The 15,530-nt window shown below is 41.6% G+C and overlaps 1 protein-coding gene across 1 annotated transcript in view; it reads left to right on the forward strand.

Annotated features, from left to right (window-relative positions):
• The window catches only part of LOC144828901 (cadherin-7), a 290,016-nt gene that overhangs the window by 73,226 nt on the left and 201,260 nt on the right, over positions 1 to 15,530 (forward strand). The window contains exon 3 of the mRNA XM_078687508.1: positions 8,877 to 9,171. Within this exon, the coding sequence (XP_078543634.1) occupies positions 8,877 to 9,171 (295 nt within the window). The remainder of the gene's footprint in view (positions 1 to 8,876; positions 9,172 to 15,530) is intronic.

A 15,530-nucleotide genomic window follows, 5' to 3' on the forward strand; every position in this document is an offset into this window, starting at 1 on the left:
CTCCCTCTTAGACTCCGATGCGGTTCCAGAGCTCAGATACCACGCAGCATTGGAGAGGCACAGCGGGATGTCAACCCTCACACCTTCAGCCCTTGATGAGCTGTTAAGAGGTGCTTGAAGGTGACAGAGGGAGGGGCTGCAGCTTCAAGAGCAGGGGCATCTATTCAGATGCAAACAGCCCTGAATGCGTCATGTCTTTGCAATTTAGAGGGGCCACGCACATTCCATTTCTACCCAGGGCCCCAAACATCCTAGACTCGACCCTGATTACACTGTGCAGCACTGGTTCTCTTCACAGAGCTTAATTACTGTCACTAAATTGTAAGCAACCCTCGGTTCTTCAAACATGCAGACTATAATGTAATAAAATTAAGAAATGGCACAATCGCACCCACACTGATTAACAAGTATGGAGGACAATCAGTTAAACAAGTTCTCTTAGAGTATCTCCTGTAAGTACTGTACATCAAAGTGGGGGATGGCATTTTGGACAGAGAACCTGTCTTCTTGTTGTCTTGTGCAGGAGGGGGCGAGGAGCCCAAGATGATACTAGAATACTGCATGCCCACCCCTGTGTCCACCCTGGTGGATCCTGTTCCCCCTCCTGTGATGGCTCCTGTCCCCCTCCCCCCGCCTGTGATGGCTCCTGTCCCCCCCTGCGATGGCTTCTGTCCCCCCACTGTGGTGGATCCTGTCCACCACCCCCCCCCCCGCCTGTGATGGCTCCTGTCCCCCCCTCCTGTGATGGGCCCTGACCCCCCCCCGGCCTGTGATGGCTCCTGTCCCCCGCTGTGGTGGATCCTGTCTCCGCCCTGGGTGGCTTCTGTCCCAGTCCTGGAATGGCTTCTGCAGCGAGGGTGAAGTTCCTGATGTGCCTCTTCTCAAAAGGGCTCAGCTCAAAATTAATATGGAAAGGTGGGCGAGTAAGTAAGTGAAGGGATGTGTGGATGGTTGGATGAATTAGTGAAAGGGTGACTGGATGAAGGAAAGAGTGAATAAATGGATAATGAGAGAGGATGGATGGATTGATGAGTGAGGGGAAGGATGGATGAGAAACAATGTAAATAGCTGGATGAATGGGTGGAAGGGTAGCTGGATGAGGGGAAAGATGGATGGATGAGTGAGGGGAAGGATGGATGGAGGGGAAGGATGGATGGAGGGGAAGGATGGATGATGAGGGGAGGATGGATGGATGGATGATGAGGGGGAGGATGGATGGAGGATGAGGGGGAGGATGGATGGATGGAGGGGGAGGATGGATGGATGAGGGGATGGATGGATGGATGATGAGGGGGTGGGTGAAAGGATGGAGGATGAGGGGAAGGGTGAAAGGATTGATGGATGGAGAGTGGGTGGGTGAAAGGATGGATGGATGATGAGTGGGTGGGTAGAAGGATGGATGGATGATGAGGGGAAGGATGGATGGATGGATGATTGGGTGGGTGGATGGATGGACAGTGGGTGGGTGAAAGGATGGATGGATGGAGAGTGGGTGAAAGGATGGATGATGAGTGGGTGGATGGTGGGTGGGTGAAAGGATGGATGAGTGGATTGGATGGTGGGTGGGTGGGTGGGTGAAAGGATGGATGGGTGGGTGGATGGTGGGTGGGTGGATGGTTGGGTGGATGGTGGGTGGGTGGATGAGTGAAATGATGGATGGATTGATGGATTGATAAGTGCAAGGGTGAATGAATGTACATATGAGTGAAAGGGTGGATGTAAGGATGGATGAGTGAGTGAAAGGGAGGGTAGATGGACAAAAGGATGAATAGATGTGTGAAGGAGTAAAATGATAGATGGATGAGTGATAGGGTCAATGGAGGGATTCATGAGTGGATGAGTAGATGGGTGGGTGGGTGGATGGATGGATGGAAGGAAGGATGGCTAAGTGAAAGGGTCGATGGAGAGAGAACGGGAGGATGGATGGCTGACTAAAAGAGTGGATGGGTGGAAGGATTAGTAAGTGAAAGGATGGCTGGATTGGTGAAAGGGTAAATGGCTGTATGGATGAGTGAATGGATGGATGGGATGAGGAGTGGAAGGATAAGTGTACAGATGTATAGGGTGAAAGGGTGGATGGATGGATAATGGATGGATGAGTGAATGGATGGATTAGTGAAAGGATGGATGAAGGGGTGGATGAAGGGATGGATGAGTTACATGATAGATGGAAGGATACATGATGGATAGGTTTGCAAATGGTTGAATATGTTTGGAAATGGCTGGGCTTAGTTATATACTATTGCGCGACCTCTGTTGTGTCTGTAAAACTTACCTATTGTCCTGAAGTTTTGTCCTGAATTTTGACCTCCTGTCCTGAATTTGTGTCCTGAATTTTGACCCTTTGTCCTGAATTTTTACACTCACCGTCCTGAATTTGCACCAATGCCAGTTGGTCACCCTAACTGTGCACTTAACCGGAAAATCCAAACCCACTGTAGACCTGATTACAAGTGGCCACAGTCAGATGCAATAATGATCACATCTGACAAAAACTCCAGACCGAGGTGTTCGGTATTTATCGGATGCAATAATTATTGCGTATTCTTTTGGGCGAATAATATGCAGATTTTGGTGCTTACTGTACCAAAGTCTGTATGTTATGGTAAACACAGCACACGTAACCCAGTTTTAACACCAGCATGTTAGCCATGATAAAATGTTATGAACAGTCAGGGCTTTATCGCACCCGGTAATTACTGGCTGTGGTGAATACCGTACAACTCCGAATTCTGACCCCTTTGCAAAAAAGGGTTTGCTCATGGGTTCGAAAATTCCGACACATTCATAATGAGGGCACTATGCCTATATATTTGAGATAAATAAGCAACGCGCTTTGAAGCGACTGACAGAAACACGTTTGGACAAACTTGATGATATAATAATTAACTGGGAAACGAGGATTGTCCTCGGTGTCACCCTGACAGCCAAGGTTTCATTTACGGAAAACATAGAGCAACAGCGCCGACAATCTTCATAAAGGTAATCACGCTTTTAATTATTTTATGAGTTTCATAAATTTCGTTTAAAAGTCTTTAACTGCAACTGTTTTCCTGCGAGGCAAAGGTTAGAGCAGGTCAGCCTATTGCATATTTTCGATATAATAAATCACCCCTCATTAAGGTGATCCGATCTTGCAGCCTATTGCAGTCCAGCACTTTACCATCTTCTGGAGGGATAATTAGTCACAGTAATTACTTCAACTGTTTTACATCCCCGCATTTTATAGCCTTCTCCCATCATATTATGGCTTCAGCACTTTCCTCGTCTGTGATGTGCTCGAAAAGAAGATATTTGGGATCATTAGAACTTTTGCAAGCAGAAAGAAATTCCAGTAAATGAATGTGACATTAACTCGGTACCATCCAGAAATACAATTCTCTCTGTAAATGTCCCTTGCAAGAAGGTTTGTACGACAAAAACAATTATCTCTGAAGCAGTAGTGTATGCTAATCTGGGCACAAAAGCGAATATGTGGTCTATAATTCAAGTCTGTAAAGAGACAGAGAGAGAATCCTAGCCTCAAGGAAAGGAAAGGCCATCCGTGTCCAGAGGCCAACGGAAGTTAGATTTGATCAAGGAATGGCATTATAATGGCACGAGGCTGACCTTAATCATCAGGATTCCATCAGCAGTCTGTTCTGTATTCGAGGCCAGTGATATGGAGGCAAAAAAGGCACTAAGAAACAAACTTTAAAGTCAGCAAATCTGTTCCGACAAGGGAACAATGGATGTATAACGCAGAGAGCAGGCAAGCAGGGGCTTAAGCAGCCTCTATTATTTTTGCTGTTTATGCTAACATGCATTTTTAAACAAGCCTGAGCATAGATAGTGAAATTATGCAAAAATATATGTACGTTGTTAAAATCATTCAAGAGATATTTTAGTTGCATATTCGTTCATGTGTTCAGTGTTCACACAAAATCAAGGAACTTTATAATTACAAACATTTGTGTTAAATAAAAGCTGAACTATTAACAACTGCACAGAACGATGTGACCCTTTTGTATTTTTTTATTAATTTTTTTGCGAATCAATGTTTCATAAACAGTATATTGTCCTCACGGAAGGGAGTTTTTGGACCCCTGCTTAATTTTTCAAGGTAAAAGTCCTAGGGTCCAAAGGTTTTTTCTAACGTGGTTGCTGCTGCACTGCCTAGGGCTGATGCTGACACACACAAGGAGATGATTGACGGATCGCTGAAACCTTTCAGACACTCACCCCCATTCGCAGACCTGGGTTAAATCCATCATCGTTCTTAAGCTCACTTCGCCACCCCAGTTCCGACCTAGCCATATGCAAATCAGTCTTGACCCTGTTCCTCGTGGGAACCGTCCAGCCCAAACTGCAAAGCCAGGTCTTCCCCGGACCAGAAACAAGCATCCTGACTCTGATGCTGAGCAACGGCAGCTTTGATGCCGCCACTATCATTTTGAAGAAAACATAAACGTGAAGGGTGGAATACTTGAATTAATCACGATCACTGGCAAAGATTCAGGACAATGTTCCAGGCCATCGTTTTGTGCACACCATGCCGCTCTGAAGAGAGACTGGCCACATTCAAATCAGCCATGGTCCCGCTCCAATAGAGGCTCACCCCGAAGTGCCATTCCACTGCCCCATATTAAATGCGGTGGAGGTAGTTCCAAAAAGTCTTGGTTGTAACCATGAGACCTATGGCTCTCACTTTCCCTTCATTCCATGGCCTCAAGCATACAGCCAAGGCATTTGCCTTGCCTCCCAGCATCCACTTGTTTTAAAGCCAAAGAGACCTTTGAATTTAGGAGACATTTGCCCATTTATCTGCATATGTGCTTGGGAGTGCACCATAGAATATGGACTCTTAAAACGGTATCTTTGAAGTGCTTTTTTTTTTTTTTTTTTACAATTCTACCAAAGAGGTGAAAGAAGGTATTCAGCGTACAACAATCCTGTACAAAAAATGATTTGGGTAAATGCTTGTGCACAGCACAAGTCATGCACACATGACGACATTGCAGGTAGGCCTTGCTTGGGAAACATCCTTTACAACGCAACTTTTACCACGCAGTGCCTTTACGACGCAACTATTACAACGCATGTCATTACAACGCATAGCGCTGGGGGGCGCTCTAGGATAGGGAATAGATTTAATTTACTATCCAACACCTTCCCTACTATCCACGGGGACTGGAGTTGGAATAGTAAATTAAACTATTCACTATCCAGCACCCCTAAGCGCTATGCGTTGAAAAGGCATGCGTTGTAAAAACTGCGTTGTAAAGGCATGCGTGGTAAAAGCATGCGTTGTAATGTCATACATCCGCCTTGCTTAGTTTAGACATGTTTTAATTTTCAGGCCTGTAATGAAGATACAGCTTGCAAAATATTTTTGTGACTCTCCCTCCTTGGTACCGACTCCTGTAAGATTTTCAAATGAAATATCATGACTAGATCAATAAGAAACAAGGAACTGCATGTATTAGGCAGAAAAGTATCAACAAGAGCATTTGCCTTCATATTCTGTATGCGAACATTATGATTACTTGGTATATATTGAAAACGCATTAGCTGTATGTCAGCTGTAGGGTACTTGATTCTGAATTCTAATTATTCTGAATTCTAATTACTCCTATTTTAACAGGATGGAAAGTATGGCTGTAATTGTCATAAACCAGTGCTTTAGAGAAATGGTCAATGTCTTCATAGTTGAAAAAACGAAGTAACTGATATCTCTTGAGCCACATACAAAGATGTCTTGAGTAGCTGGCACTTTGTTAGATAGTGATTCATCACCACCGTGTCTGTCCTCCTCATCACAGTGTCACTTACATGTTTGAATATCCTCCCTAAAGGCAGGACCTCTCAATTCCTGCTACACAAATAATACAAAGTGCCAGCAGATTGCAAGGTTATCAGCTGTTCGTTATATTATTTTGAATCTTTTCTTTTTCGGACTAGCCCCTAGATGCATCAAGAATCCATTTGCGATCCCTTATTAGCGAAAAATAAGGATTCGCTGATAAGGAATAGCAAAATCCTATGAATGAAGAAGTTGCTTAAGAAATAGTGATTTCTTAAAATTCCTTAATTGCGATTCGCAAATTGCGAGTCGCAAGTAAGGAATACCTCCCCATTCATTCCTATGGGGAAGACAATCTCAATTTGCGATTCTCAATTAGAGAATCGCAAATTGAGATTGCAATTTCAAGGGTGCCAGGGTGTCAAAAGGACACCCTGTTGCACCCCTGAAATATGCATATGGGTACATCTTGCACACACACATGCCCTAAGGGCATGTCTGTGTGTACATTTTTCAAAGTTTTTGCAAATTACCATGAAGTTGAACTTCATGGTAATTTGTGCCCCCTATTAGCGAAATCGCAATTTCTTATACTTTAATGCTTTGCATTTAAGGAATCTCAATTTGAGATTTCTTAAATGCAATAGCAATTTAAGTAATCACAATTTTGCGATTTCTTAAATTGCGATTTTTGCATTTGGGATGATGCACCCCAAATGCAAAAATACCGGTCGCAAAGGGGCAGATTCTGAGAATCTGCCCCTTTGCGAGCGGATTTTAGCTTGATGCATCAGGGCCTAAGATCCTCCTCCTCGACTGGTCATAAGGACTCTGAGACCCCCAGGACTTTCTATTGTTTCCATGTGTTGTGCGGCTGCTTTTTTGGGCAATGAAATGGTTTTTAGCTAAAATACCTTCACCTTTTTATCTGGGGTTTGTGCTGTTCTTTCTTCTATCCTAATACTATTCTTCCTGTGGAAGTATCTCTCTATTCTCTATTGGGTGCCTGTAGGAAATTGAACAGCAACTAGTTGGTTGAGCTTTCAGAAAGTTATGCAGTCTAGGGACTGGTATACAAAGGCATGTAGCAGTCATAAATAGGGTCGAAGTGGAAGAAATAATTTGTCCTGGCACCGAAATAACAGTGGCCCACACTAGCAAATCAGATAACTAAAAATCAGGCCAGTTTTGAGCTTGTAAAGACAAGCTGTATTGGTATTTTGCACTGTGTAGGAGACTGCATGCATTTATGCTTGCTGCAGGTAATGCTTGTGGTAATATCAAGGAAACCAGTGGTGAAACCTGGTCCACTTGGCCATAAAACTGGACCACAAACTGCTAAAAACATGGCCTAAACACTGGTCTGTCATACCATCCCATCAGGCACTGTCCTTTTGCCCTTTAGGCTCGTGGGACACTGATCAACATCCTTGTGATGCACTAAATAACAGGGAATGCTACCACTAAATGGCTTTTTGGCATGCCCTAAAACAACTTTTCAATTTGGTAATACGTTATCAAATCACAAAAGAGTGAAGAGATGCATTACCAATTGTTCTTTGGAAGGGGCGTGCTTAGGGAATCCCTTTCAAATACCAGTTTTTATTGCAATGTATCATTACCCGCGCTGGGGTATAACCCAGTAACAATGGGGAAGAGGTTGATGTCGGATCCCTTCCTCTTTTTGAATGTAAAAAAAAGGTTAGTTTGAGAGAGTGCAGTAGTCGCGAGGACCACTGCCAACTTTCAAAAACTCATTTTTAGAATGTCCATTTCTTTTTTAAATGCAGAACCTGTTTTCTTTAAGGAAAATGGGCTGAATTTAGTATAAAAATGACCTTATTTTAATGCAACACACTTCAATTTGGATTTTTAAGAAGTGATTTATTAGTACTTAGGCCAGGTCTTAAAATCTTTACTGGTCAAGTTGCAGCTAGCATTTTGGGACCAGATATTCGTTCATCTGTCCCCTAGTTTCTAGAAGCAAAAGCAGGTTTCGATGATAGAGCCAGTGCTTAGCTTGATATGTGTGGCTAAAGCATATGTGTGGATAAAACATCACACTTCCACTGAGATAATATGTGTAAATACAGTAAATAATTAACCAGACTCCTGATATTCGAGTCTAGTTAGCTGGCTACATTATGCACCTGTAGAATCTAATGGTGCATTTATTTGAATAAAAATCTAATGACATCCAAACGAAATGGCAATAGCCATTCCCTGCATTTGTAGTTGCCTTGTCAATAGGTGAACATTGGGAGATTTGTTATAGCTGTAGGTTCAGAATTATTTCGATGTGTTCTACAGTAAAAATGTACATATTAGACACAATACAGTTTATGTCTTATTAATTAATAGTTGCTGCATGGCCAAACCTCTAAAAGTCTCTAGGGTTGCAGTAGTGTACAGACCTTGAATGACTAAGTGAGTTTGTCTGAAAGTGCTTACTTGTTAATAATTTTAATTTAAAATGCAAGCTTGTCGAACCAAACAACACTCTGCAAATCCTCGTACATCACAGCCATTTTAAAATCAGAATATCTGCCTTGGAACAATTACACTATCGTGACAGTCTAGCCAAGAGGGATATCGCATGCTTATCTACAGAATTATTTCCTCAAGATAAATTATATTTTGGGTGTTGTATCAGTAGTAACAAAACAAATGTTAGAAATTGAAGTGCAACAAACAAAATGAAACAACTTAATAAATGTGACAATGAATATTGCAGTCTCTGCTTTGATGAAGTCACCTACCAGGTACTGTTTTATTCTATCCCTAATGCATATTTATGTGTCAATCCATTTATGATTAACAATGCTATTATAGAATAACCATTGATCTTAAATGACTTAATACACCAATGTCAACTACAGATTTGTTGAGATAAAATAATTAACTGTGCTTGCTTTCAGATTCTATCAATATTACTTGGAGATTACCTATCAACAAAATCATTAAAGTTATTATGGTTAAATAAAAATAATAGATAGCAATTTTTGATACAAGACTTAAGATGTATGCGTTGACACATCTTCATGTGCACAATTCTCCTTGTTGATAGTTTCCTCTCATATTAATCTTTCACCAGCTTCACTCTGACGTAGATGGTGAAGAAGGTAGGATCAAGTACGTGCTGTCAGGAGAAGGAGCAAGTTCCATCTTTGTTATTGATGAAAACACAGGGGATATCCATGCCACAAAGAGACTTGATCGCGAGGAACAGGCCTACTACACATTGCGGGCACAAGCTTTAGATCGGGACACTGATAAGCCGGTTGAACCTGAGTCGGAGTTTCAAGTTAAAGTTCAGGATATCAACGACAATGAGCCAAAGTTTCAGGATGGACCTTATACGGCCGGCGTTCCTGAAATGTCGCCTGTGGGTAAGTAGTTATACCTGCTCAAATATCTAAGTGCATCAAAAAATGAAATATTCATTTCTTACACAGAACATAGACATTGCAGACATTTCATTTTGCAATTATATCCTCTTGTACATAGGTAGGTTGTTTCAATAGAGGCGTACTTGGCAAACATTACATTGATGATTGTGACACTTTATTCATTAGGTTGAGATTTTAAAATGGTCTTAACTGTACTAGACACAAGGTGGAGCAGAGTGTGCCATTCAAATATGGAGCAAGCTGCTTAAGTTAGTCCACAGCAGCTCCTTTTAGTGAATTCTCTCTCAGGTCACAACAGTCAGCAAACGTTATTTGTAAATCTACCAGTGGGCCGTTAGTAGGATGAAGTGGTAGGAATCTAACTATGGTTAGTCAAAAGTAGGTGGAGCAAATGCACCCTCTATAACTGAGTAATGGCATATAGAATGTATCTGGCCTGAGAGATCAGTCAGACTCCTCAAGATATTGCAGCATAGATTTGCAAATTTTGTGGCACAAAAATGGAAAGTTTGCTGGTCAAAAATGGAAATTTTGCCGTATTATGACATCACTTTATTCTACTTGTAATCATTCCTTTTCAGCCTTAAATCAATGGAAACAATTCTAGCAGAGTATTCCACTTTGACATAGGCGTTTAAAGTGTCTGAGAGTGTTTGTTTGCTATATTATCCTTGGTGGTGACGTTCTGGATCATAGGTTATGTTAAGCACAATAGCACAGGTTTTCTAGTCATCCTGTTTTTGTGGCATTGTGCTGGCTTGGTGCTAGCTGTTCCAAGCTCCAGAGCTATCTGCTGTAGGGCACCGCGTTTTGATATTCCACTATGTTCAAAAAGCCAAACTCAAGGTTTTCCAGCAGCTGCCCTGTGATTACCCTATATTACAGTTCCACTTCTTTTTCACCTGACCTCTTGCTAAACTTGACAAAGAGACAAGCTAAATGAATCCTTCATTTAACTTGTAGTATGCCAAGGGTTTGGGGCTCTGAGTGCAGTTATGTGAACGTATTTGTTTTATAAATTCACATCTTCACTGTATTGGTGATGTTATTTTTTGTATAAAAATTCCTGTTAAGCTCTCCACGAGATATTCGGCAGGGGTCACACAAAATGAAATAAAATAAAAACATCCAAAAAGTTGAAATTGCAACAAGGTATCTATGGTGCACCCCAGGAGCTGCTCCAGGGACCTGATAACTGGCATGGGACCAACATTGTGTGCTGTATGCAAGAACCTTGAAGTACTTAAAAGACATTCAACACCCAGTTACCATGAACAACAGACATGGACTCGATCACACAGCACAAAAAGATGTTACGCGAATGAACCCATTTATGAGGTGTTGACCTTATTTCAGGGGGCTGTAGACTTTTTTCTCACTAGTGGCCCAGGAAAATGTGTGTGTGCTCCTGAACTATCCAGTTAAGTTCGACTGAATATCAGTATCCATTAGGGTTCGACTGGCCTATAGGGAAATGAGGCAGGGGCTGGTCTGATAAGATAGTGTGTGTGATGGTTTTTTGTAGGTTCGTGGGTCTGTTTTATGGTCTGATGGGCATGTTTTTACTGTCAATTTTCTTGATATTACCACAAACATTGCTTGTAGCAAACACAAATGCATGCATATGTTACAAAACACCTATAGTGTCTCCAAAAGTTCAAAACAACCCTATTTGTGGATGTGGGCCACTTTTTAGCTATCAGATTCATTAGTAGGAGGTACTTTTATTTTGGTGCCCTGACTTATTTTGTCTCACAGTCGGACCGTGGTCTCCATATGATGTTACTGGAAAGTGCAGTAGTCTCCCTCATCTGTGGTTACTGGTTCAGTTTGGACCCACCTCCTTGCAAACAGAGCCTGTTGCACTGCTGGGAAATATGTGTCAAAGAAAACATGAAGCACTCTCAGTGGACTTGCTGATGGTCAAAATACATAGCAGACCACAAAAAAGTTTAACAGTGCCATGATGGAGGATGGAGCCTAAATTACGCTGCTCCAATTATATCCCATCATATTTCCAGACTATTTCTTAAGTGTGCCATTCAGTGAACTTCCAATGTTGTGGCAAAGACATTATGATTAAAACAGTTGGAGGTTTGAGGGTCCTTTACTAAACCTTTTTCTATTTAGGTCGAGCAGTCATATACATTTTCTTAAGCACCTGAAATGTGTTAGTATATCCAGCCAGGTAGGTTCATCTTATGCAGCCTAGGGATCTTTTAGAGGAAGTTTGTCGCAGTGTGACCTCAGAAAACCTAGATAATATTAAAGGAATATGCGAGTCACAGCAAAGGCTTGCTGCCTGCGTTTTTATCCAAGTTGTCAAAAGTGATGATTTGGAGAACAAACAAAGGTTGTTTTTCTGTTATGTGCCTATTTAAATTAATGCTTTTGCTACAGGCTTTGAATTATAAACTGAAAAAGAAGGGTGCAATAGACAACAGCTCCATCTAAATGCAGATATTACATTTTTTTACCACTATGCGGAGTCAGGGCTCTCAGGCAATGAGAAGACAGACATACACATAGGTTGGATTAGAGACAGAGAAGTCAGGTGCCTCGGAAGGTGGTGTATGACTTGTGTATTTTAGGGGCAGATTGAGACTGGTTAGGGCAAATAACTCCTAAATGATCCCTTTCCCCACAGTGTTCATAAGTACCCTAAAGCCTACTTGGAACTGACAAAAAAGCAAGCCTTTATCTTACAGTGATACTAGACCCTTACAGCTCACATTTGTCAATTTGTCACCGCAGTTATCTCTCACTCTCTCGCTGTTAGAAATGGGGGTCTCTAGTTGGCAATGGTTTGCACCTTTGTCCAAGTAGAGACCATTGCCTCTATCAGGGTTTTGGATGCATGCCCTTAGATAACCCCTTGGTAGCTAGGCATGAGCAGGCAGGTTTATCTCATAGGTAGTGTGTGAAGCATGTGTGCACGTATACAGTACCACAGTGAAAAGAATATAAATGGACACAGCACCAGTTTAGAAAAATAGAATATTTTTATCAAACAAGACCACAACAACAAAAATCCAGCATACACATATCAAGATATCAGCAAAAATAGGTTATTAACAAAAATAAAACTTGCAGCAACAAATAGCTCCACTTGGGGCTATTACGATGTCATGACAGATGAAAATCCCAAAGTACAGTGCCGGGAGGCGTGGTGCGTGGTGTCGGGCGCGGAGTAACTTGGCAAATGATGAAAGCAAAGATGGTGATCAGCGTCAGGGAAGAATGCTTCATTTGTGCTGGGCGGCATTGGTTCCTTATGACCCCAGGGGAGGTGAGGCCTTGGTTCCTAACTGCAGTGAAGGGGAAGAGTGACATTGGTTGCTTACTGTTGTTGGACAGGCGACGTCACAGTGGTATTGAAGCATCTGTTCCTTACAACAACGCAGTGCCAATGGACTCGGGAGGTCACCCAAGTCAGGTATCAGCTCTGCGATGGTTAAGCACCAGCATTGGTGAGGTCGGGGCTTGGGTGCAATTCGGGGCGGTGCATCGTGAGTGGCACAAGCATTGCTCTTGGCTCTGGTCTAGGCAATAGCCTTGGTGACTGCATAAGAGTCAATAGGGTGTAGCATCCCCAGGTGTCAGGGCTGCGGTGCAAGTCGGGCGGCGCATTGTGCACTTCACGAGCGGTGTCCACTGCTTTGTTGCAGGTTACAGCGTCACTCGCTGGTGTCAGTGATGCAATTTCCCTGTGTGGCAGCTGAAATAGAGGTTCCAGATAGAGAAGGTCAGAAGACACAGTATGGCTAAGCAATAAAATACCCACTTTACTAAAATAATCTTTTCTAAAAGATGCAATTTTATTTTCTGAGTTCAGACATACAAAACTCCATCTTTCTACCTTGTCCCAATGGGAAGTTATATTTATAAGATGTTATAAATAAACTCCCATTCTATTCTATGGGACATGTAGCCTTTCCATAGTTCAAAATAAAATACACTGTATTTTACTATCAGGACATGTCTAACACACCAATACATGTACTACCTATTACATACACTGTACCCTGCCACAGGGGTACCTTGGGCCTACCTTTAGGGAGACACATATAATAAAAGGAAAGGTTAGGGCCTGGCAAGTGGGTGCATTTACCAGGTCAACATGGCAGTAGAGACTGCGCACAGACACTGCCGAGACAGGTCTGAGATCCCTTTGAAAGGCTGATTGTGCTTGTAAAGGATGGTTTACAAGGATTCCATAGACAATTTAACTTTACTTTCGACATGAATTTTCCACATTGAACAGAAATGCAATATTGCAAGAATGTGGCTATTGTTTACTTGTGAAGTGTGGAACAGATGCACTGCTGCAGCCCGGCTATGGGCTCACAATATACACAAGGGAACCTACAATCTTCTCACAAGAACATTGTGAGAAAACTATTTATCAAACTTGTACGAGGTACGCACATTTCACAAATACATGAAATGGAGACATGGTGACCTTTGCACTTCTTCTTCCTTGAAAGTTTAATTTTGCATAACCCCAGAATTTCATCTCTTGCTCTACCAGTGCAGTTCCAACAGTTGTTATATGAATTTAAAATGTACTAATTGCTTAATTAAGAGATCATGCAGGGAAACCTTTGGTGAATTAAGATAGTTCCAGCTTATATAATGTCCTTTCAGGAGAAGACATTCTCATGGGTTTTTTAATGATTTTCCAACACGTTATTTGCACATACAGCCTGGACATGCATGCACACTCACAATATCTATTTTGTGATGGGGAGGAGGAGCTCTGTATATACCGCAGAAACGGAAGGAAAGACAAAATTCTGTATTTTTATGTTTTTATTGTGGGGAGCAACGGATTGTGTTTAGATCCCCACCATTTCTCCAGTATTCTGTCAAGCACTTCTTGTTTAGGGAGAAAGCATTAAACAGACATATATGGAAAAGGTTTGTCTATTTTGCTTGTACTAAAAAATTAATGCAGCAGAATGCACTCTATATGGAATTACAATTAATTTCTCCTTTTTACCCCAATGACCCTCTTTTCTTTATTAATGAGATGAAAAGCACCATATTATATTTTGGTCAAATGGAGGGGGTTTAAGCCCTGTGCTTCTGAATTCTGCATCAGAATCCATTAAAGTTGAACAGAAAGCTATTTTGTGTAAGAAACATTAATAAAATCTTACGTTTATGGTACCCAAGTTATTAAGTAACAGCCACATATCTACTTATTGAAGTGCATTACTTGTATTTCAGCAGCAGGCATGCACAACAGAATGGGTTGATTTTTATAGGATTGCAAACTGTGATCCACCGTTTTTCAGCAGATGTGTGCTGCAGTGTTCACCACTGAGGTGTTTTAATGAGACTGGAACTCGTGGGTGGAGGTTGTGTGTTGAACTATGTTGCAGAGCTATTACCCTCTGCTAACATTCCATCACGTGTGGGAACCTGTGATGTTCTTTCTAAATCAACCCTGGGTTATTGCACTGGGACCTTGAAATAAGCTAGTTAACTCAGTCTCAAATGCATTAATCCCCTTAGGTTTCTGACTAGTTTTAGAAAATGAAACTTGTTAGCTAAATTCAGCTCACTGGTATATAGGTGCATTAAATGTGGCCACCTATTTTTCCAGGGCTAGAACTAGTAAAGGGGTAAGTTACACACACACACACACACACACACACAAACGCTTGCACACACATGCATGCTTACACGCATGTGCACACACATATCTGTACAGCAGGTGCATTAATACAACAAAATGCTTAATAACTGTAGCTATCATATTGAGATTGGAATGTGCAACTGTAAACGTACTTGTGGATTACTGTTTATGCGTTATTTCCACAACTGATTAGGCTTTTGCCAAATACTCCTAGGTTTTTTTATACGTCATACTTACATTGACACATAGACTGTACTATTTAGAGGTTTGTATAGCTTTATGTGACCTTACTATGTCAAAAACATGTGGGATGTGAATTTCACACTCGCTGTGATTTTGGTGAATCAACATTAATGCACTTATGATCTGATTTGTCTCAGAATCCCAAGTGAGAATTAGCTACGTATTATATGCTCTATTACTATAATGCCGTGTAATCAATGCATTCATGTTGAAATATTCATCAATGCACCAACAAAAATGTATTGTTTAGTGCCGCTGGCTGCTTTGAATGAAGGGCCTAAAATTTTGAATGCCACGAGGTAAAGGAAGAAACATGTTGATGAATTGTTCTTTTTTTTATTTTCTAAAGTTTTTCTAGTTCTCTTGTTTTGTGGCATGCCAGATTAGAATAACTGGTAAGAAGCAGAACCAGTCTTCAGATCTCTATTTGGGTTTTTCCTGAAAAAGATTT

The sequence above is a fragment of the Lissotriton helveticus genome, chromosome 4_1, assembly GCF_964261635.1.
Source record: "Lissotriton helveticus chromosome 4_1, aLisHel1.1, whole genome shotgun sequence".
Lineage (NCBI taxonomy): Eukaryota > Metazoa > Chordata > Amphibia > Caudata > Salamandridae > Lissotriton > Lissotriton helveticus.